This window comes from Vanessa cardui, chromosome Z, assembly GCF_905220365.1.
Source record: "Vanessa cardui chromosome Z, ilVanCard2.1, whole genome shotgun sequence".
In the NCBI taxonomy this organism is placed as follows: Eukaryota; Metazoa; Arthropoda; class Insecta; order Lepidoptera; family Nymphalidae; genus Vanessa; species Vanessa cardui.
Window position 1 is genome coordinate 5,483,017 of NC_061154.1, and position 26,723 is coordinate 5,509,739.

The following is a 26,723-nucleotide window of genomic DNA, read 5'->3' on the forward strand; positions in this document are numbered from 1 at the left end:
TTTATTTGTTTTCAAACTGAACAATATTGACGAACCAATTATTAATTATTAAAAAATAAATACAATTTTACGAGTAATATTTACATAATACTGTAATTTACTATGTAGTCGCATTTTACTGCATAACATATGTATGTGGTTGAATTAGTGATACGGTGAATCAAAAATAATCAAGATTAATCCTTAGAAAGTGATACTTACTCATTCTCGTGGAGCGATTAATCAATTATAAAGTCGGTTCCTTGCCTAAACGAATTAGAAAGTTAATAGAACACTTCAAGCATCTTATTTATTGAGTTTGGTTGTTTTTGAATTTCAAACGCCTCGGGTCTTTCTTAAGCCATGTAGTTTCTCAAGGAATTTTGATTTGTCAAATGGAATTTAACACAGAGTAGGTATGCTAAGTTTACTGACTTTAAAACTTCCTTTGTTCGCTGTATGGATATCAAAGTGTAGCTTATCATAAAAAGTAAGAATAATGTGACCGTGTGTTTGAGTGCTATTATGTACTGGTATTCTGGCGGAGCATCGCGTCCATAGTAACTTACCAACCATATAATTATATGAAAGAAGGAATCATATCAGTATTCAATTGTTACTTACTGGGAGATTATAATAATATTTTATTCTGTAAACATTATAGGTAAAAATTTGTCACCGTAGTAAAAGTAATGAGAAGAATAGTCACTGCACAATATTGTTGTTTTGTTTATTGACGATTAATTAAGTTATGTTAAAGAACAATGAAATAACTGATTTCATTTGTTTTTTTTATTCAATATTCACGTCACGGTTTCATGACAAACAAAGGGTATTTAATGTATTTTGTTCTGAGTCGAGACATCTAAAGTGTGTAAGATGTAAGTAACGAAGCAAGTTTCTTTATATTCTTTGAATGTAATCTTTAGGGATTGACTAAAAGTAAAGCTTTTACATATGCGATACCTGAAATCATATTAGTTTTAAGGTAAATAAAAATTTTAACCAAAAGAAAAACCAACTTCAAAAAAAAACACTTTTTAAAACAAATTAATATCCACGAACAAAACAAAAGTAATAAAAATAATTGCGTATTCAAAATATTTTTAGAGTCCTCCTTAGTAAAATGAAAAGAAAAATATTAGTAGCCACTATATTAGTTGACTTTTAAGTAGTCTAAGATTTTTCATACACGCACATTCCTAAAACAAATTTAAGATTTACATACATATATGGTTTTCATATGGATAACATCATCAGAACTGGAATAAATTACAATGGGATCACATGGGAAGCACCAGCTTTCGAACAAAGAAATAATTATCAAAATCGGTCCAGCCAGTGAAAAGCTATGAGGTAACAAACATTAAAAAAAATACAGACGAATTGATCACCTCTCCTTTTCGAAGTCGATTGAAAATAATCAGTGTTTTTACGCAAAGTACATTACTTTCCAATAACTAAAACATTCCCCAAAGATAATGCGTATTTATATATGGAAACATACTTTGTTTTCAATTATAGACATAGATCAACACATCGGATTTTCATATGTAGTGTATATACGCATATGTATATTTATATAGATATATCGACTTCTTGTTCCTCGCACACAATATCAAAGTTCACGAGACGATTAAATGTAAGCTATATCGGCCATTAGGCAGTTCCAGACTTTTGTTATCGGAGAAGCTTGTTAGCAAACCTTGTCTTCGCATCTCTACACCTTAAGGTTAAGTTGATTTTATCAATTAATATAAAAATCGAAGTCAAGGTGAAAAATATATGTATCACAGAATCGTTTCCTTATTCGATAATCGAATTCAAATAATCGATACTATTAATGGAAATTAAAATGAAGATTTATCTTTGCATTTTATACTGACTGAGACAATGTGATTTTCCACGTCTTTTTTTGGTGACAAAAACGTAAATTCTATTAAATTGGAAAATCAAAGTAACCGCTTAAAACAAAAGAGAGGTTTTCATTTTTCATCTTCAATCTCTATATTTAAATCTAAAATTAAACAACGGAGTGCCACAGTCCTTGCGTAGAATTTTTAAACAGTACAATTTTTACGAGGCGATGGAAAAACTCGCCACAGACTTATTTATGTTATCACTTTATAAGAGAAATTAATGTATGCATGAAAAATATATAATATTTATGTTATTCTAAGATCATACAGAAAGCCATTTATTCTCATCATTAAGTTTATGCATGCGTAAATATCACGAAACGTATATAATGTAATATATGGTGATGTTTTCAAAGAGTTTGATCCTTTCATGAAAATTTTACGTGTCCAGGGATTGGTATAAGGGAACGCCATTATATATAAATGTTTTTAAACGAGCAATATATAACGTACAACATTCATACAATATATACATAAAACAAAGTCGCTTACTGCTGTCTGACCCTATGTATGCTGAGATCCTTAAAATTACTCAACGGATTTTGATGCGGTTTTTTTAATAGAGAGATGATTCGAGAGGAATACTTCTGTTTTTAATACATGGACCATATTGCAGAGAATCACTGAGATTGTTAGATGTTACTAATGTGATGTCGTAAATAAAATAAATATATATATTTAGCATCAGTATTGCACTCGTGCGAAGCCGGAGCGGGTTTTTAGTACTATTATAAAACCGAAGACTGTGTTTGCTTGCTTGAACCAATAGTCCAACTTGAAATATACGCAGATTATATAGGAATGTTGGATAAAATTCCGCGGCAAACCTTTTTATGTTAATTTTATTTTCACCTTTGGACAATGCCTTCCTTTTATTCTAAGATTACTTATTCAACAACGCTGATTGAGAGCCAGTCGGTAAATATACTCGTGGCGTAATTACATCAGACACAGAGGTTTCATTGCGAAGCGTGTTTCAAAATTACACATTTCTACTACTATTTATAATTATCCGTAAGGAGAAGAAACAATTCTTGAATTAATTAATTTAAGATCAATTCATTATACAGTGCGTTAGTCAGGGTTTAGAAAGTTATGTAAAAAAATTGTTCCGATTTCGATTCGAAAGTTAAAAACTATTTTTCCGTTAGTTCTAGTTCAGAAGTAAAGCAAACAAATAACAAATACATCTGTACATAATATATATCCTCCTTTCTAGAATTTATAATATACTAGCGACCCGCCCTGGCTTCACACGGATGCAACAAACTCATACTAAATGGTTTAAAAATAACTACATATTTTTTTTATTTACGACATCACATAAGAAACTTCTAACATTATTAGTGTTTCTTTACTACATTATCCATTTGTTATATACAAAAATATTTCTCTCGAATCTATCTATTAAAAAAACCTCATCAAAACCGTTTGCATAATTCTAAAGGTCTACGCATACATAGGGACAGACAGCGGTAAGCGACTTTGTTTGATAATATTATGTAATGATAATGATTAAATAACAAAAATAATCATTTGGAACCTTTTGAATTTACTTATACAGCAATTCTTTCAAATATATAAAATATTACACAATAAAAAAAGTATAAGGGGTCTCTGCATAAGTAATAATAACAATAAAACGACATACACGTGTTTTGTACTGTACTCGCATAAAACCATATGAGCGCAATTTGTTTATGTAGATGTAGTAATAAGAAAAATGCTAATAAGGGAAGGCGCTGTAGCTTCGACACATTAATGAATACTCTATTAATACTTACATATTAAGCTTGTAATCAACTCTTGCGATACAAATAAGTACCGTCGACGACTACGATGTCATTAGCTATGTAATATATGTATATATTCTAGTGATTATTGTTACATGACATTAATATCATTACCTTATACCTTGCCGAAATACAGTCACATTATATACGACATATTATCTTGTGATGTGATTTGATTACTTACGAATTATTACATATAAAAAAAATGATAGGCCATTGCGCTTTTGAAAAGTTATTATCTTTCGAACTGACTTTCATATGAATCAAATTATATCAAAATAAGATAGGTAGCAAAGAAAGCGATCGTTATTTATATTTGCACTATATACTCGTACTTAATGTTTTTTTTCCTATTTTCAAAGTAGATATACGTGTTTTAGTTTGCAGAATTATTTTTTAAATTTTGCAGTCGTATAATACAATTACAATTATATTATGAAATAATAAAAACTTCGTAGGTCAGAGTGTTATTTTTGAATAAGTTCTATGAACAGTTCAAGGTGGCCGCAAAAGCAGTCACGTGCAATGTCAGGCAAAGTGTACTTCCAGAGCTTTTATTGTGATGCTTAAGAATATTCGAACTACTTTCGAAAGGGGCTAGCGATTACACCGCTTTATAATTTTCATACTTTTGTGCCCTTGTAACTTGCCTAAATATTATGTTTTAAAACTTTTTTCTTTTAATATTTATGAAAATATTTTAGTCACTTGATGTGCTACCATTTGGAGGGCTCTTTTGTACATATATTTATCCTATTTATTGATAATAATCGATATTCAATATATTTTTTAATGAATAACCACTTCTTTTGTCGGTATCGTTATACTAAGAAGCTAAAATAGGCTTAATGATGAACGGTGATGATTATAACGATTCTTAATTATTTACGAAATATTATAATAGAAAGCAGTAGGGTTAGTGATGGTAAGTGGTCACAACTAACCATAGTGACATCAACATAAGTATGACTAGCACTATGATTTATGTTTAATGGTATTACTATTGATAGATTATTCAGACAATGCAGCACTGGTTAACGCATATTTCCCCACAGTGTTTTTTATAGATATATATAATTGTACATACTGAATATCGATGTTGTAGTTAATAACATAAGTGTCAAAAATTAAATAATATAATATTAAAGTCAAATGCGTTTATAATTTAAAATAAACTACATTAAAAACATTTCAGGGCTGGCTGTGGGCCCTCACGGGTCACCGACGGGAACCATGTATGAAACCAGATGTAGGAGGAGAGATGCAAGTGATGTTACCCAATCAAGCCCAGGATATAATTAGTTCAGGCGACGTGTGCTTATTAGCTGAGAGTCCGTACAGGATACTTAGGGTAAGTATGACTTATATTGAACGACTATTATTTTGTAATACTTTTACATGTGTGATATTACAAATAATTATAAAGCTTTTCTTGTGTTTCTTGATCTGGTGATATATAAAAATTATCACCAAATAAAATTAATGTATATACTGTATATACGAGTAGAGAGATAAATAACGTGGAAATCCTGTATGAGTTGATATGATAGATCAAGGAGTCTGAATGACACTATAAGTAGCTAGTCTAAGAAATAGTTCACACAAAAATTTAATCATGTTATCTAAACATTTATAAAGGAAACTTGCATCAATAAAATACTGATTAATTATTATTAGTTACAAAATATAACTATAATAGTAATGACCTACATTTCGTCTAGGCATTGAAAAAAATGTGATTATGACTTAAAAATATTTAAAATCTTAAATATAATTTAATTTGAATTAAATCAATCGACTAGGAATCACATAAGAAACTTTTGCTTTCATATAAGATTTAATAATTTATGGAAAAAGTATTTTAATTACAATAAATTTTAGATTATTTCATATCAACTGATTCATCAGTATTAATACAAGGTTGCATTTATCGACAACCATATTTTTCTATGAAATGTTATTGATACTAAAATAAGATAAGAGATTCTATAAAAGGATTATAGATTTACAGCTTTTTCTCTGATTAGAGCAGTTAGTGTGCAGAAAGCACTCGTGATAACGTTATCTTTGTCGAGTTAAATTATGCTAATGAACCGCTAACTGGTAAAAGTATCATCGATCGATACACGGCACCTATTCCGAACTGAAATGATTAAGTAAATCCAGTTTCCCTTTTTTCTTTGTCCTCCAACACTTAATTCCCCATCCTTATGAAGTTAAACGATATAGGTAAGGTTTATATACACGAACGACGAACGAAATTCGTTTATTTTACAAAATAAATCTCATTTTCGCTTTCATTTTATGGTACGTCGTATTTTATCTTCTAATGTATTTACAATAATCTCATTACCACTGAAAAAAAATACACAAAAACAGCAATTCCAACAAAATCAGAATATCACTAATTATAAGATTCATGGTTTGACATGGATAAATCTGTCACGTTAAAATGTAATTATTAATATGAAGTTCAATTTCTGGTGGTAAGTTCTTATAGGTAAGAAAATTAAATATATTCATATTTTTCCATTCAGCACAATAACCTGTAGTAGGGCTTAAAACCAATAAAGCTAGCAATGATGTGCTGATTTGGTCAAGGCGGAAATATCAAGGGAGACGAGCCCACTACGCAGGACATATATAGTACGACCTCAGGACTGGAAATAGGCCCAGGACTATGGATATTACGTGGCGAGACTAGGATTGAAGGTTGCATGAATTTTTTCGAGAGAAAAACCTGATAACTTTTTATCGATCCGACCTGGTTTTTAAACCCAGGATTTTGAAATATACATCTATATATTTAGCCACTAAACCAACGAGGCAGTCGATAAAAAGTATCAATAGTATTCCAATGACAGTAGTTTGTTAAAATTGATACCAAAAATGTTGGAACAAATTGGTACTCGCGTTGTTAGAATAATGAGCTCATAGTTTTCTAGCACTACGTTTCTGGTTCTTATTTTGAAAACAGTAAATATTATTTAATATGTTTTTTATCCGTCGCGTCGCTCAAACTTTTATTTCTTCGTATTTTAGTAGTCTTTTTTAATTTTAATAATGTGAACTTTTTGTTGTCTACAAATGCATATACATGTGCATACCTACGAGACTTTGAATTCAAAAAAAAGTTATTTCTATTTACCTTAAGTCTCATTAAAATCGAACGAACAGAACAAACACTGATAGACAGACAAAAAAACATTTGAAAAATGTGTTTTTTTGACATGGCACCATGTAATCATACATAAGCACATAAAAAAGCGCTTAATTTAATATTACAAACAGACTCCAATTTTATTATATTATATATATAGATGATATAGATATGTAGAAATACTCGCAGTGTAACCACATTGCGAGAACTCCTATTCCTCCATAAATATTTGCTTATTATGAAGATTGACAATATCAATAAAGTATTTCCCTCCATCTTTTCCATGACGCCTTACGCATTGAATACATGAGCAAGGTTGATATTTTCTATACAATGTCTACGTTTTTATAGTATATTAATAGTCGCCCGCGGCTTCGCTTACGTTTTACTGTATTTGTTGTCATGTGTTAGAACTAGCGCGCACTGGTAACTTTTGTCACGGTGACTGTTTCGTCACTCTTGTCAAATCCGTTAATATGTACAGATGGAGACACAAATGTCACCCAATTGTCACGTCGTAACTTGCGCGCACCTCCATACATATTCATGGACTCGACAAGAGTGACGAAACAGCCACCGTGACAAAAGTTACCAGTGCGCGCTTGTTCTTAGGCAAAAAAGTAGTAAAGTTCAAGTTTGCCTCATACCAAGTTTCGTCAAATTCGGTTCAACGCTTTGGTCGTTAAATAGAGACAGATGGACAGGAAGAATTCACCATCGCCCATATACAATGGCAATGTAAGGTATATTAACCATTCCATACATCACTAATGTGCCACTAACCTTGGGAACTAATAATGTTATATACCTACTTCTGGCTATACTTACAAACTCACTCACTTCAAACTGAAACACAACAATATATAGTACCTACTGTTGTTTATCGGTAGAATATCTGATGTGTGTGGTACCTACCCTTATGATATAACTTTATATTTATTGTCCGTGATTTAATAAGGTTGTATCACCACAGTAAACTATATAAAGCTGTTTGAAATATATTTTGTCACGCTCTCCGGTTCAATCTCATATATTGTGGATATTTTGTTTTTCTAAACAAAAGTAAAGTGATATCGTTTATCTTAGATTTATTTAAAAACAAATAGATTTAACTTAACACGAAATTTGTAGAACTTTATAGTACATTAACCTAACTAGTCAAATGCACACACATAATTAAAGTTACTATAAATAAAAATTTTAACAAAAAGAAAAACCTACTTCAAACAAAACACTATTTTAAAACAAATGATTATGCACAAAAAAGTAATAAAAATAATTGCGCATTCGACATATTTTTTAGAGTCCTCCTAAGTAAAATGAAATGAAAAATATTAGACTACTTAAAAGTCAATTTACGATTATATAACGTAGTTATAGTTATTGTTATATTAATAATCTCCTCCTTATTGAAGTCGGTTGAAAAGCGGAATTAACATTTCTTTGTACCTGGATTGGATAGTTTGCAATTGGTTTTCTTGTAGCTTCCACTCCATTTTTCATACCATTAAAGGATGATTTTACGATGAATGGTAACATGTCCAGTCCCGGAACTCCAATATCCCCATATCAAGATACATCTAAATAAGTTCTACGGTTTAAGCTTGAAGAGAGACAGAATATACTTTCGTGATGATAATATTATAAGGCATAATAACTCACGTCAATACTTTTTTTTTGTTATGGTATAAGTCAGCGGACGAGCATATGGGCCACCTGATGGCAAGTGGTCTCCATCGCCCATAGACAATGACGCTGTAAGAAATATTAACTACTCCTTACATCGTCAATGTGCCACCAACCTTGGGAACTAAGATGTTATGTCCCTTGAGCCTGTAGTTACACTGGCTCACTCACCCTTCAGACCGGAACACAACGATACTGAGTACTGTTATTTGGCGGTAGAATAACTGATGAGTGGGTGGCACCCAGACGGGCTTGCACAAAGCCCTACCACCAAGTATATGTCGGAGATTAGTTAGGTTGTCAGCTTCCATTGCAATTAAACGCAGCCATTTCAATATTATTTATTACATGATATTAACAATTTTATAAAATTAAGTAAATTCTTCGAAAGAGTGTCAATGCGATGTGTCGTTGCTAAAACAATCTTCGTTTCTAAAGCGTTCTTCTAGAAAATTCAAACATATGTATATTCACAATTACAACTTTTATAATTATTTATGCCAGTATTGCAAATTCATTCTTGAAATACAGTTTAATATTAAAATTGAATATTTATAAGATTCTTATTTATAAATACAGCTCTTAATCAAATACAAGTGAATTACTTAAAATAAGTAATATAAACCAACATTTCTATTACATAGTCCGTTATGACACATTATAGGTGGCGCTGTATGACGAATCCACATTTTAGTTTTACTTATTACATTGTAGTGTTTTACAAATTTACATAATAAAATAAAAACATTAAAATGATAATTAACAATATATAATTATTAATTAATATCATTAATATTTTAAAACCATTGCCGATAAATGGTGACATGAGCTCACATCTTCCAAATAATAAAACAATCAAATCTCTCTTAATTATCAGAGTCTGATAAATAACATCATCATGTTTACAAATAGCTATTAAAATACATATTTAAGCTTCTTAGACATTTATCTAATTAAAATATAATAATAAGTATAAACGATAACTTAAAATATAAATATCGTTATTTAACAATCGTTACCGATAGATGGCGACATGCGCCCATATATACATATGGTAATATATATATATATATATATGTATATATATTTTTTTTGGTTGTCTGTGTGTTTGTTCCGCTTAACTATTGGAATGACTAGGCAGATTTTGATAGGACTTTCATAGACAAGTATCTGATGTTATAAGGAGTAACGTAGGATATAAAGTCACGCTGCAATGTCTAAATACTATCCGGTACCGCACGCAGGCTTCGCGCCTCAACCACTTCGACGTCACATCGAGTGCCTATTTTGTTTTTGTTTTTTTTCGCTGGAAAAACGCTTTACGCGCTTTTCCCACGTGATGGAAAGTGGGGGTAGGGAGTGGGACTCCCCGGTTTCCTGGACGCCGAGTGCGCCCAGGTCCATCGGGTTTACCCACTAAAAAACCAGCGGTACCCTTAAGGTCTCTCGGCGGGCGCCACGGGATCGCTTACGCATGCTACCGTGGCTCACATCGAGTGCCTCCCGCGAAGGAATTTAATGGACGAATTTTAGAACTGAAGGATAACTTTATTATAATTCAACGCACACGAAGTTGTGGGCAGAGCTTTTAATTAATAAAATTAAAAAGATAATAATTGAGACATATTAACAAAATGACACGCTGTTTCACACTTCTAGGAATTTGTACTCGTTTTTGAATTTGTATGTTCTTTGCTTTTCTATAATGCTTCGAACGGTCCATCTCCCTTTTGTTTTATAATCTGTGAGGTTAATTGCTCGACGTAATATTTATTTAAGCTCTGGAGTTTAGACAACCGCACATATTTGTGGCTAATTATTACAATAAATAGTCATTAATCATTTATCCAGTGAAGAAGTTTTCAAATGATATATAATATAATTTCATAGTAAATATGCAATAAGTATATATAATTAATTTTTAATATGGAAAGTCAACGAACAATATATGATGTTATCGTGAAAGTAATATGAAGGTGTAGGATGTAACACCTTTTAATTAATGCTCATCAAGTTAAAACACCCTATTCTTGGTATCCACGATACTTTTATACTATTATTATTATAGGGCAAAAAATACTTTTTGTCGTAAAAGTTCAACGAACTCTGAATCCGTTTATCAAAATTTCTAATGTTCATAGTAGCGACCAACAGTGTAACTATTAATGAAACATTTATATTTACGTATATAAGTATATATGTTCAATTGCTTCGGACGTTTTCTTGTAATTTTGCATTTATGCCATTGCGTTGCATTAGCATATTACTGTACAATTTAATTTTTCTGCCACGGCAGCTATTATCAAACATACATAAAGTACTCATTTTCTATTGTTAACAATTAGGAAAATCTAAAAGCGAACGATACGACGTGATATCTATTTATATATCATATTTATTTTATATGTATACGTATGTTTGTATATTTATATACAATACGTGTTTTTTTGTTATTAATTAAAATTAAAGTACACGCAACAAGATAGCCGATATAATCAAAATAGTCAGTTAATGAAACTAATCATTCAAAAGAAATGATACAAAATTTTATTGTATGGTAGGAAAATTAAAAATAGGATTAGTTGTTGTTTTTGCAGATTTTTATCAAATTAAATCAATTTTTGAAACGTACAATATTAGTCTTTAAAATATTGCGCATATTTTTGTATGTTTGATGTAAAGAATATACATATATAATTATATAAAAAATACAAATTAAATTTGATTTACCCACCCGTATTTAGCGACATTTTTTTGCAGTCCTATAGATGTTATTACACACATTTTAAGATAGAACAGTAAATAAGTGCTCATGATTAATCTCGCTTATAATTAAATTGTATCGTAGTTCTGCAAATATGCAGTATTTACAAATGTAATTAGAATTCATGCAAATGTAAACCGGGCTGTTAAAACAGGTTCAATTTTGGATACAATAGCTGCACGAGATATAGTTCCACAGATTTATCGTTACGAGATAAACTTAATACATAATTATATTCTTACAGCTGAGATGGCCCAGTGGTTAGAACGCGTGCATCTTAACCGATGATTGCGGGTTCAAACCCAGGCAAGCACCGCTATATATATATATGTGTTTAATTTATGTTTGTAATTCATCTCGTGCTCGGCGGTGAAGGAAAACATCGTGAGGAAACCTGCATGTGTCTAATTTCATCGAAATTCTGCCACATGTGCATTCCACCAACCCGCATTGGAACATTGTGGTGGAATATGTTCCAAACCCTCTCCTTAATGGAAGAGGAGGCCTTATCTCAGCAGTGGGAAATTTACAGGCTGTTACTTTACTTTACTTTACTTTTTATTCTTACATATTTCTTAATAATCAATAAATAATGTTTCAGTCACTAGTACAAGAATTTATAATTTAGAAAAGTCAAATAAAGAACATAGTTTCGTATAAAAATATTAATATGAATGCATATTTATTCAAGAAATAACAATAAACTTGTAACCCCTACTTTCCGTTTTTGGGCAATGCTATACACATTTATAGTAAGTTACCGAGAAACATAATCTAAAATTTAAAAAGTTTATTATAATACTACATTGATAAATTTTAACAGGCTAAATAATTAAATATTCAATTTCTAATAAATTCTTATTGGTTGACTTTGATTGATTGATTATCTGGCTGATTATTGGACTTCCATTCCGAACGTTTGATAACTTTGAATTTAATTTAGTTTGTATAATAGCAATTCAATTGTGCTTTCCTTTATAAAGGCCTTACAAAAATAATATGTATTTATTAAGTATAAGGAGTCAGAGTAAGGAATAGTGCAACAGTATGAATTAAATATGAATTTAATTTATTTAACATTAACTCGGAAAGGAACGGAACTTATTTTTGAATTTTATGAAAAAAATATTACATCAAAATTTTATTTTAATTAGAAATCACATTTATCGTTACAATAAGAATTACCTATTTTACTATAAATAGATTATTACTATTTAAGTGTATACGCAATCGAAGCCTATTTTTAATTGTGTCGCAGAAGTTAAACTCTTTACCCCTGTATATAGGACTTTTTTAACGTTCATTAGTGCTATGGATTCAAAGGAATCTTTAAGTGAGATTTGGTGGATGACTACTTCAAAAATAACTATTTTTTTAATTATATAGCGAAAATCTGATCCTAATACTTCCATATCAAAAGATAATAATTTTTAATAAATAAGTCTCCACTAGTCAAACTTTTATTCTAAAACTAATCTAATGTAAAATTGAATATCTATATTGGACTTAATGAAACCATACTTACAATCAAAGTAAATTTTGGTAAGGATCGCAAATTCCTATACTATTTTATTAATCACTTACATTTATTCAAAGTAACCATTTTTAATTCATATTTGTATGTAATTAGGAACTTGAATCGAAACTTTTTATCCAAATTTGGGGATTTTAAGTGTACGATTACTTGGTTCGTCACGTAGTTATTATACTACTTACTATTTAAGAATTAGGTATATATGTCTCTCTAAGTAAAGTAAAATATTTTAGGGGTATGCATATAGATTAGATTGTTCCTAGACAACAGGAGAGATGCTGGGCAATAGCGAAGTTTTATCAGATACGAAGAGGTATACTCTTCATATTGTACGTTGGGCGTGCTCGGTCAAAGATAAAATATTAAAAAAACCGTATCAGTACAGTGTCATTTAAAATAAAAAATAATAATCGTGCCATCTCTCTATTTACCCATTTGACCTTTGGGTAAGCTATGTTCATAATTTATTTATTATATCACGGTGAAAACGTGTGATTTAACCTATGTTTTTAATTTGGTTTTTACTGTAAAAACGTGGGGCGTTTTTCCTAAATTCTAATTGTTTAATTTATATACAACAATGAAAAATATTTTTTTATTAATCGAGTTTATTATTATGGATACAAGACTATGATTGATTTTATTTGTTAAAATACCAATATTTCAATACCTAAGATTTTTTGAATTCCGATAATGATAAAAAATGCGATATGTGTCTGACAACTTGATGAAAGTTCTGCTCCAATGCTATTCCACACTTTTCATATGAAAAATATCACGATTGCAGCCACGTCGTAGATTGATATCTAAACACAAATTGACTAATTGAAGAGGTACTTTTAAATTCACATTACCTAAAATACAACTATTTTTATACATAAATAAATAAACATTTAAATTCAATAAAAACATACAAATAACAATTGAATTGACCGCGTAGAATGTTAATAATTATACTTAAAATATAAAAACCTCATTATCTTTATGTTTAATGCGATTCCATTTATTTGTAGACTCTTTACCTTGGAATGACATAGCACGTGTAAAATAGTTCAGAGTTAATACTTTACAGATGTAAAGAGTGTCTGTGAGAAAACAAACTTTGAAATTACCGCGGATCTTTAAATGATTGGACGTGGTATCCGATAAATAAAATAAATATGAGACAACATGACATACATTACTCTGATCCCAATGTAAGTAGCTAAAGTACTTGTGTTATGGAATATCAGAAGTAACGACGGTACCGCAAACACCCAGACCCAAGGCAACATAGAAAACTAATGATAATCTACATCGACTCGGCCGGGAATCGAACCCGGGACCTCGGAGTGGTGTACCCATGAAAACCGGTGTACACACTACTCGACCACGGTCGTCAAAATGCTTATATTTTTTTAAAGTGAACGTTTTTAATATTATTATTCGACATTTCACAATATTTGGGACACGTTTTGGGTTAAAAGTTAGAAAGATATATGAAATAAACAGTAATAACATACGATTTAATATATTCTGCACTCGCATGCACACGGGCTGCATAACGACGTAAGAGTGACGCGTTTTGTCCAATTCTTGTGACGTTTTAAAATTAAGCAATCTTATTCATAAAAGTAAATTTTATATTGTAATTTAAATAATAAGAACAATCAAATATCATGCTATCTATTCAATCTTTAGAGTCGGATTCGAAAATAAGAATTACTTTTGTTTCGCCCCAATATTCCTCGATAGTATCGTTGATGGTTCACCGATTTTTATGATTGTTTTAAGAAAGTAAACCTACTTCCTTAAAGTATTCCTACTATCGGTTTGGCTCTAAACTTTATCAGATTTAGCATTTAAAATCAATTATTTGTATATTGTGACTCAATGACGAAAGCGCCTTTGATTTTATTGTACAGGAGAAAGTTAATTGACCCAACCTTTTTTATAAAAAGGTATGTTTACATTTACAAACATAGATTGTGTTTAAATAAGCCTTTTAATTATGTAGTTATACTAAGGTAACAAATATATACCAGTGTTTATGCAAAATCTGCTTTATGTTTTTGAATTTGGAGAAGCGAGTTCAAATTGATCACTCTTTCTTAGGGAATTCAGACTATAACCCACCCGTGGAAAATTAGTAAGCTACTACTACTATTACTATTAGGCATATTTTCATTAGAATAAAGTAGGAACGTACTTCTTTTTCTTACGATGCAAATAAACAAACCACAAAAAATAACTGAGTGTCGATAACAGGGCGTTTTATTAGATAATTAATAAATACACAAAATAATTATCTAATTTTAATATGTACAATACCTTCGTACGATTTGCTTTTCGTATATCGACTATGAAAGCTGATCTCTGATAAAGTTTTTCATAACGTCGTAGTGTTCGAAGAATGTGTAAATTGAAAACAAGTTCAAACCAGTTAAGAACTAAATGCAAAGTAATTAGTTTGTTAAATAACAGATCTTTATACCAGTGTAAGCATTTATCAAAACACGATTCAATTTGAATGAAATAAATCGAACTGAGTGAAATATTTGGCAGACCTGCTAATATAAGATTAGAATTGTTAAGACGACCTCCGTGGTCGAGTGGTGTGTACACCGTTTTTCATGGGTACGCCACTCTGAGGTTCGATTCCCGGTCGACCCGAGTCGATGTAGATAATCATTAGTTTTCTATGTTGTCTTGGGTCTGGGTGTTTGTGGTACCGTCGTTACTTCTGATTTCCATAACACAAGTGCTTCAGCTACTTACATTGGGATCAGAGTAATGTATGTGATGTTGTCTCATATATATATTTATTTATATTATTATATTATATTTATTGTTTAATTTAATTTAATATATTTAATAAAATAGTTAGGATACATTCGATTCAAATATGCTGACTTAATATTTGAGTTGATAAACGAAAAGCTTACCGCTTATATGAGCAATATGTAGCGATATGTATGCAATATGTAGTAATCAAACCTTCAATATAGTTATGTTGAAATTACAAGTGTTTATAGCAAATAAGACATTAATATCAAAATAAGACACAGTCATTTGTCTACTGAAAGTAGTAAAGTAAAGTAAAAGTAACAGCCTGTAAATTTCCCACTGCTGGGCTAAGGCCTCCTCTTTCATTAACGAGAGGGTTTGGAACATATTCCACCACGCTGTTCTAATGCAAGTTGGTGGAATGCTACTGAATGTAGTACAGTCTAATTAACAAAACCTTTGTCACTTTTCAAATTAATTCCTTTATCTAGTGTTCAACTCTTAGTACCTTTTGAATCTAAACATCAAATCGACGCAATATGTCATTCTCAAACGCTAAAGCAGATTATCGCTCAAACTGAGCACACGAAAAAAGATCTTAAGGTGAAGAACCATTCTATGTCCCGACTGTACAGATAAATTAATAGGTTTCGGTTCTCAGGTCTGAATTGTTTATTTTCGAATCAATAATGTTTTCTTGGTTATCAATATTTATTTTTATTAATATGACACTTAATATACAAATAAAAACAATAAATATTGTAAAAAGCATGGCACGACTGCTAGCAGGTTGTCAAAATTGAATCACAAATCCCTGCTGTTACCAGTTGAAGCAATGAGAGGACGTGTCATAATTTTAATTTAAGATTTGTGCAATCTCACTCTAAGGTAACGTAATTTTATATTACTTTCAATACGAGAACCGACAGTAGATATAACATCACATAAAAAAAATACGTTTAAAAATTATTTTGGCAAAATGCAACTATTTATAAGTCTCACGATGCACTATCTGATTATACAAATCGTAACAAACGTAGCGTAAAAATATAAATTATAAATTATCAACGGAGGAGGAAAACAATAAATTTTTTTAACTAAACTAAATAATAATTAAGTACAATACTTTTATACTTAGTCAGGCTTAAAACACTTAAGATAGATAAAAACTTTATAAGATAAATAAGCAATGAATAAGTTACCTATACTTATTATTTATTAATACTAACTACTGATCTATTACAAACAGTAAAATTGGAGTGTCTCTTTGTAATATTAACATAAATGATTTTTACTAAATGCGTATGTTTGTACACGGTACTTATACCAAAATTACATTTTTCAATTTTTTGTCTGTCAGTTTTTGCGGCTAATACTTAGAACAGCTGGACCGATTTTGATTCGACTTTCAATGGCGGATACTTATGTAATAAGGAGTAAAAATTAAACTGGTGATCACATCATGGTGTCACCATCGACACGTTGGGCATTATAATAAAAAAGTACGTAAATAAAATAAAACCGGCTCTAATGTTCGACACACATAACATATATCGCTAAAATTGAAAGTGAAGGCTAAAAGAAATATAAGGATAAGAAAAATTAGGTCGTACTTGTCTCCATGGGCGGATTTCCCTATTAACCGAGCAGACCCGGTCCTAGGGCGGTGAAACGTATTGTTGACTTTTTTTAGTAGTTTTTACCGAAATAAAAATATTTTTTTTTTTTTTGTTTATTATTCAAATCGTCTTAGAACTATTGCAGCAAAAGAAATCGGGGTGAGTACTTTCCTTGCATATTTCAAATATTTGAGGTAGTTAGCAAATTAGAAAAAAAAGGTCTTATAAAAATTAACACCTCAAATATAAACGAATACGTTTTATGCTTTCTGTCTTTCGAGAGAAGAGTCGATATCAAACTGTTATGCACAGGTAACTTCTTCTTAAGGTTTCGGAAGTTATACCACCTCGGTGCTGACATAAATATTCGCCACGTGCTATTTTATAAGCCGAGATCGACTCTCAAAGTGTGTTAAGACTCACGTGTTTTAGCCATTCATATCGACAAAATCACATGGTATGTTATGGAAATGTTGTTTACTTAAATTCTGAATATCTTTGGACAAGAAACGATATTTTTATGGAATAGGTTTGCGGACGAGCATATGGGCCACCTGATGGTGAGTGGTCACCATCAGCCATAGATAATGACGCTGTAAAAAATGTTAACTATTCCTTACATCAATGCGCCACCAACCTTGGGAACTAAGATGCTATGTCCCTTGTGCCTGTAGTTACACTGACTCACTAACCATTCAAACCGGAACACAATAATACTGCGTACTGTTGTTTAGCGGTAGAATATCTGACGAGTGGGTGGTACCTACCCAGGCGGGCTTGCACAAAGACCTACCACCAAGTAAATATGAAGTAGAAAAAAAAACATTGTGACATATGGTCTGCAACTATGGAACAGCGCAAGCGATTCTAACATAAATATAAGCCAATGAGCATGACAATAAAGAACAGATTTGTTCAAATTTTTAGGACTTATTGCAATTACACGCAAAAATAAAGTTGACCCAGTTATTCATTGAAATGGGTTATAGTGCAATATTTATTTTAATATAGTGCTATTACATGTCCATATTGTTAGTACTCAATTTGCTAACATTGGTAATGGGTTAATGTTATTTTATGATTACAAGATAAAAAGCACTCAATCGTTGCTCACATATCGCTGGAAACAATATGCTGCCATATTCAAATGGACATTATTGTAATATGGAGTTAAATTTTTATTACCTGATTGAAGAATGTTTCTATTTAAACGAGCTAATACAATATCGAGCATACCCTTAACGCCCACCAAGCTAAACGAGGTCAGTACTTAGATTATTTGATTTATGTAATAAGCTTCAGTTATTAAAAATGCCACAGAGTAAATATGTAAGCAAATCTGTGAATATTAATCGAATTAAAATTAGTGTTGACGTTTTGAAACTGCGGACGAGAGCTATGTAATTCGGATGTCAACATAATAATTGAGTTCCGTCAATTCGAAGATAGAGAAGTTATTGCTCTGTGGACCTTCAATAGTTACCAACTTCCTCGAATTTCCGTTCGTTCGGTTTGTTTTGACGAGTGCATTTATTTTGACAAAGATATGTTATTTTAGTTTTATTCAACAATTTTATTTATTTGTCGCGACTGCTAAATCAGTATACACAAAATATAGCGAAGTTTGGAGAATATTGTGGTAAATAATCTTATTGAATCAGGCTGTGCTTCTTGCTAACTACATAAATGCAAAGAATTTTTAACGCATATTGTTATTTTTTATTCCATGCGATTGTTCAATCAGAATGTTTAATTCTAAATAAAAAACAACTATTTGTAATTCATTTTAGTGGTGGGGCTTACCATGAATTTCCAATTCATGATAAGTGGTCACCACCTGTCATAGGTATCAGCATGCCACTGTAGCAAATATTAAACATACCTTACCTTGTTACCTACTTACGTTGGCAAATGAGTTGTTATTCCCAATATTCCTGTAGTAACTCTGACTCACTGACCTTACAAACCGGAACAAAACAAATATTGCTGTCTATTTAATAGTATAAATTGTTATTTATGTTAAGCATCCTGTTACTAACAGGCGGTTAAGGTATATAATATTATAGAAATTAGTTCAAAATATAAATTAATCATTCTATTTTGAAATATTGTGCAAAACCATACCACCTACATATTATTTATTCTACTGTAAAACAGCAGTAATCGGTATTGCTGTGTTCCGGTTTGAAGGGTGAGTGTACCAGTGTATCTACTTACACGATGGATGGGAAATCTTAGTTGTAAGGAATTGGTGATATTCCTTACAGCTCCATTTTCTATAAGCGGTGATAGCCACTGATAGACGTCAGCTTACACAGCCTATGTAACATTTTTCGTCATAAAAAATTAACCAAGTATGAAGCAATTTAAATTTAAATGCAAGTTTTATTGGATTTTATTAGTATCGAACTATCGCTAATAAGTTAGTAGTTATCAGTTTTTGATTATAAATACAGTAAAAATATGCATATTATACCAATTTTAAATCATCATCATCGTTAACAGCTTGTAAATTCCTTGCTGGGCTGGCCTCCCTTTCAGGTGATTGTTTAGAACATATTACTTCGCGCTCCATTGTGGGTTGGTAGATTCCCATGTGGTAGAATTTCGTTGAAATTAGTCACAGGAAAACTTCGTGAGGAAATCCTTACGATGTTTTCATTCACCGCCTAGTACGAGTTAAATTACAAACAAAAATTAAGCACATGAAAATTCAGTGGTGCTTGTCTAGGTTTGAACCCGTGATCATCGGTTATGATGCACGCTTTCTAGGGCCGCCACTGGGCCATCTCTAAAATATGATTTTTTTTAATGTTATTACATATTAATTTTCTTTAATTCGACGCATAAGTATCCACAGCCTCTCATATTATTAAGCATGGAGGGGTTCTTTTCTGCAATAGATTTACGTTTTTAACAAATAAAAAATATAAAAATATTTTAAAGCATAAAAATTTAAATCTGATGCAATTTTCTGAAGTTTTGTTGACATTAGTTTCATAATCTGCGTACTATTATCTATATTTATATCTAAATAGACACAATACTAAAAGATTTACCAGGTCATTTTAAGATTTTGAGTGCTTGATATCAAATTAAACTATATGTTAAGAGACAAAATTCATAAGATTTTGAAAAAAGAGTTTTTAATGTCAGACTGACAGATAAACTAACAGGAACCGCTGTATCAGTAAATTTACAGATTTCGTATTTTTTCTACTCAGCGCTATAAGAAATAGCTTCTTGCCAAATTTGATGATTCTAGGTCAACGTGAAAAACGTCATGAGTTTTGTCTGTCTTTAACAAGGCAACCTAGACGGCCATATCTTTAGATTGGACTTAGACATTGAGTTTTTACAGTTCCAAGGGCCCGTATACCTATACCACAGTATCTATTAATTTCAACATTATGAACAAAAAATCATTAGACGTTAAATTAACATGCTGAGATGACTCAGTGGTTAGAACGCGTGGATCTTAACCGATGATTGGGGGTTCAAATCCAGGCAAGCACCACTATATATATGTGCTTAATTTGTATTTATAATTCATCTCGTGCTCGGCGGTGAAGGAAAACATCGTGAGGAAACCTGCATGTGTCTAATTTCATCGAAATTCTGCCACATGTGTATTCCACCAACCCGCCTTGGAACAGCGTGGTGGAATATGTTCCAAACCCTCTCCTTAATGGAAGAGGAGGCCTTATCCCAGCTGTGGGAAATTTACAGGCTGTTACTTTACTTTACTACTTTTAGATTAACATGGTTATTTATATTATTACTGTTTTTAATTTTGGGATATTTACCATGTTTTTTATTTTTGTCCGTTGAAGCTCGATATTTCGACATTATCTACGAATGTCTTGTTCTCGTGAACTCGCCTCAAAAACATGCCTTAATTAATAACTGTAATAAATTCATTAGACTCATTTAACGGGTTCAACACAGGGCTCCACATGTCAAAGATCAAAATCAAAATATACTACTTTATTCAAGTAAGATTTTACAAGCATTTTTGAATCGTCATTTAACAACTATATTAAGTAAAGCTACCCCGGTTCAGAATGGCGATTCTTCAGAGTATGATGAATATATGTATGTAATATATCCTGCCTGGAAGTCGACAAGTATTAACTCCATCATTTTTTTATACATCTTCGCATTCCTGAGAAACAGACTGACGGAAAACAAAGCGATCTTATAAAGATTCTTTATTACCTGGTACGGAAACTTAAAATATTTTTTCATTCCAATGTGTTTAAGAAGTCTAGCCACACTTGATATGACATGCAAGACACATATGTGTGACAAATGTAATAGTCCAGGAATTTTAGCACCAAAAATTGGTCCGCTCTGCATAAAATCCTTCTACGTGATTTTTCGATTGGATTATGTCGGAGGATGCCCCCAAGTATAAAACCGAGATTCTGTCGCCCGAAACCGCGAGCATTAGCCGCCGTCTTGGAAAAGGTTTTTTTGCATATATCTCGGAAACGGTAAGTTTTACGTTAAAAACCGAAGAAATCTTTTTTGTAGAGAACAAAATTTCCCACCTTTTTAATATCTTAAAATATATCTAAAAATCTTGGACTATAAACTATCTCCGAAATACGTCTCTTATGTCGACTAACTGAATGACTAGGACATAGAATAACGAACTTGAATCTATACATATCATAAAATTGGAGTGTCTGTTTGTAACATAAAAATCACCCATTTTTACTTAATGCATGTGTATGTAATTCATGTCATGTCAAGGGAAACTTCAAGGGCATTGTTCCTTTACTGTGGTTTATTTTATAATCTTTACATATAATAAAATTGGAGTGTCTGTTTGTCATATTAAAATAAGAGTTTTTCTCAATGCATATATACACGGCATATACCGCAAGCACATTTTTCACAAATTTTGTTTGTCTGACTGCCTGTTTGTTCCAGCTAATCTCTGAAACGGCTTGACCGATTTTCAAAGGCAGATAACTTATATAATAAGGAGTAACTTAGGCTAGAATAATATTTTATTTTGTAGAATTCAAACTCGTACAAGGTCGCGGGCACAGCTAGTCTCTAATAAGACTTTAGGAAAAAAATCTCTATTATAATCCATTAATAATTTTAAATAAAAGTTGTTTTTATGGAAGAGTAAAATTTTCAAGAAATAGTTATATTGTCTATGTCTTTTAAGCCATTCAGTATCAATAGCGTAATTCTTTGTTAAATAAAAACGAACGTTTACATGGGAAGTATCTTTAAATTTAGTATTTACTTAAAAATCCCGATCACTTTTGCTTTTATACTCGCGTTAAGGTGTATCGTCCCGGAAATGTATCCTATGGGAAATCTGATTGGGTACACGGTTAGTATACATTATAATCGTTTTCGCTTAAACGATTACGGTTTTAAGTACATGTAGGTCGTAGATAAATAAAAGTGACAATAATTAATGATTTTAAAAGGCTTTGTGCAAGCCCGTTTGGGTAGGTACCGCCTACTCATCAGACATGTACCGCTAAACAGCAGTAATCACTGTCTGTGATCCGGTTTGAAGTTTGAATGAAACAGTGTAACTCCCTGTAGTTATCACAAGGGACATAACATCTTAGTTCCCAAGGTTAGTGGCGCATTGTCGATGTAAGGAATGGTTAATATTTCCTACAGCGCCATTGTCAACGAGCGGTGGTGACCACTTACCATCCGATGGTCATATGCTCGTCCTCTAACGTGGGCCATAAAAAAATACATTTTTATACGTAACTAGTCGTCGTCGATAGGTGAAAAAAATCCTCATGTAACTTGACGTTCAATCTTGCTTCATACCAATTCTCATCAAATTCGGTTCAGTATTTGGCTGCGAAAGAGCAACGGACAGACAGAGTATGAGTAATATTAGTATAGATTAATTGTTACGTATTATATAAGTGTATGAGATAATATTACAGAAGATTAAAGAATATTCAGTCATTAACATTAAAAGCTTTATAGTCCTTTATAAAATCGACAATCTATATAAATTGAAGCGTGTAAATGCATTGTTTGTTTTTCTGTATACTCGCATATCTATCGTGTATCCTCTATCAGATGCAGGATTATTATATGACCAGGATTCACTAAAATTACAATGGACTAAATATTTAAAAAAAAATTCAACCTAGTGTTATGAAATTCGCAGATTTGATTCTGTCAGAAGTAGCAGCCCATAAATTTCCCACTGCTGGTTTTATGGCCTCCTCTCCTATTGAGGACAGGGTTTGGAACATATTCCACCATGCTGTTCCAATGAATTTCTATGAAATTAGACACGTGCAGGTTTCCTCACGATGTTTTCCTTCACCGCCGAGCACAAGATGAATTATAAACACAAATTAAGCACATATATATATAGTGGCGCTTGCCTGGGTTTGAACCTGAAATCATCGGTTAAGATGCACGCGTTCTAACCACTGGGCCATCTCTGTGGGATACTACTAGTGAGTTAAATTTAAAGTAATGTAAAAAGGGATAAGGCTCTCCAATCGAGGTGAAGGTTAGAAACTTATCCCACCACGCTGAACCAATGTGGGTCAGTTGCAGCAAATATAACAGAATCACATCTGACACATACGGGTCTCATGACGATTTCCTTGCCTTGAAGATTCATATGTGGCAGCTACTCGGTTCTCGGCTCGGGTATCATGAGTTGAATAGTGAAATGAACAATGAAAATGTGAATGAGTCTTTCAATAAAATACTCTGCACCATATTATTATTATGCATTTCAAAATATGCGCAAAAGAAAGGCAAGAAAAATGTGCAAGAGGTGCCTTTGTCGCTTTGTAATCGTGAAAACCAAATTAGCTGTACCTGATACCTACTTACGCGACCAACGGAACACTTGCAACAAAGATCTGATGGCATACTAGGTTGAACAAGCGAAGCGATAACTTCCCTTGTCGAATTAGTTATCTCCCCTTATCGAGCGACAAAAGACGTGAAGCCTTATGGTCATAGACGATTTAGTCTCCCAATCACTTCCATATCGCCTGCTTACGCGAGTGGGTTCTGTACCTTATTCTAATTAAGCGCAAATAAGGCCGATGCTTTATCTAAATGAAGAAACTGTATCACTTTCGCAATTTCGGTGCTATACTTGTGTATATACAAATCCTTTCGACTTATAAGGCAACACAATATGAAAGGTTATTGTTAACCCTGGTAACCCAAATAGTTCTGTGCAAAGGAAAAATTTAATTCAAATAAAAAACGGCTCTGCCGCTTGGACTATGCAACTATACTGGATAGATGGATAAGTTAATAGGCACCAAGCACTTTATTAATTAATTTGTAATCCATTCATGTGTTATGTTATACTGTGACAGGCGACTGAGTTACGAAATCCATATATTTTAATGTAAAAAATATGTTTCTTTTTGCATTAGGCGACATTTGTACCTGCAGTTAGAACCTCACTCGCCATTCAAACTGGAACAGAACTATACTAGGTATTGATATTTCGCGTTATTAGATGATGAGATGAGTGAGTGGTACCTGCCAAGATGAAACGAACTTGCAAAAAGCCCAACCACCCCAAAACGTGGTCAAGTATATACGCCAACCCACAATAGTAAAATAAATAAATAAATTGGACAACATTACATACATGACTCTGATTCCAATGTAAGTTGCTAAAGCACTTGTGCTATGGACAATCAGAAGTAACGACGGTACCACAAACAACCAGACCTAAGGCAATATAGAAAACTAATAACCTTTTTCTACATCGACTCGGCCGAGTATCGAACCCGGGACCTCGTGGCGTACCCATGAAAACCGATGTACACCCTACTCGACCTCGGAGTAATAACGAAGTGAGTTACAATCTAACTTGTTACAGGAATGCTACCTTTAAGGGTTGTTTATGTTGACTAATATTTTTAAAGAATCTTGTAGTAATATCATAAATAGTTAAGTTACATCACTTTGTTTGTTTGTATCGGATTGTAAATATCGGATAATAGTTTAACTGCGAGCTAAACAAACACATAAAAAAGGAGAAGATCGGTAAAATTATAAGTTAAAGGATATATGTAACGCTAAACTTGATATTGATTTTAATATAATATTTACATAAATCATATCAATTGTCCTTTATTAAAGTAAACTTCACGATAAAGCATTCTTGAACAATTAATATCAACTCCACCACCACTTCGGAAAGTAGCCTTGAGCTAAAAGAATCGGTAAAAAACTCGCTGTTTGGTATAGTATTTCTAGAACAACAACAACAACAACAACAACAGCCTCTAAATTCCCACTGCTGGGCTAAAGGCCTCCTCTCCCTTTGAGGAGAAGGTGTGGAACACATTCCACCACGCTGTTCCAATGCGGGTTGGTGGAATATACATGTGGCAGAATTTCTATGAAATTTGTCACATGCAGGTTTCCTCACGTTGTTTTTCTTCACCGCTGAACACTGAAGCAAACTGATGCAAAATCCGAACGTCTTTATCCTTAAAGTCAATCTACATATTATTATCAGAAATCACTAGTAATAATTTCGTGCAGACTTACGATAGATCGTTAAGATATATCCGCAAAATTCGTACAATCTAGATATTTCGAACCATGAAATTCAAAGACATTTCAAGTGGCGGCCATCTTTGATGTTCACGGGTGCATTTAGAAAATGTTTTCGAAACAATAATTTCGTGCAGGGTTACGGCAGGTATTTTTAAGTTTTATTTGTCTTAACGGTACAAAGCCGGGTTTTCGTTTAATTAAAATTTTAAATCCCTACATGTATCGGTGCAATGTTAGAACAATTGTGAAGATGATCTAAATAACGTAGCTAGAGTCAATCACAAACCATAAAATTTCTTAAGTGCGTCTTATATTGTTTACTATCAAAAATACGCGTATCAACTTAGGTCACATTATAGTCAATAATAAGTTTCGGAACTTGTGAAATTCGCACACATGTAACAATTAGTAAATATATTTCCAATAAAATGTAAAAATAGGCTCGCTCATGATGTTCCAGGGATGCTAACATCTCTGATCTCTCAGTTTAAATTACGTAGCGGCGCGAGTCACTCGCCCTTATGCCAAATTAATTTACATGAGTGAACTATAGATCTGTGTAATTAATCAAGTAAATTATTATGATTATTATAATGTAGACTCTGTTCAATATTTCAACGAATAATATTTGAAAATTCTGACGCCCTTTAATAGGTTCAAAATGTTTCATCTTTTTTATCTGAGAGTTTTGAAAATTTTTCGTTACGGACCCAAAGTCTTCAAACGTTTGCAACCAATTCCAGTCGAAGATGTTCTTCAAGTATGTATTATACGCATAAATATGCTTAATAATTATAAGCCTATTCATAGTTAATACCTCTATATAACCGGGCAGTTACACATCAACTTCAAACTTGCCTTAGTTATTTATACGTGTTTGAATAAAAACATTTCATTTTAGCGTGAATAAATCGAGATTTTTGTTCAGAGATAAGTTTCTTTAGTTT

At 32.0% G+C, this 26,723-nt stretch overlaps 1 protein-coding gene across 1 annotated transcript in view; it reads left to right on the forward strand.

Moving 5' to 3' along the window:
• Positions 1-26,723, forward strand: part of LOC124543143 (transient receptor potential cation channel subfamily A member 1) — a 76,138-nt gene that overhangs the window by 30,677 nt on the left and 18,738 nt on the right. The window contains exon 3 of the mRNA XM_047121213.1: positions 4,887-5,042. Coding sequence (XP_046977169.1) covers positions 4,887-5,042 — 156 coding nt within the window. The remainder of the gene's footprint in view (positions 1-4,886; positions 5,043-26,723) is intronic.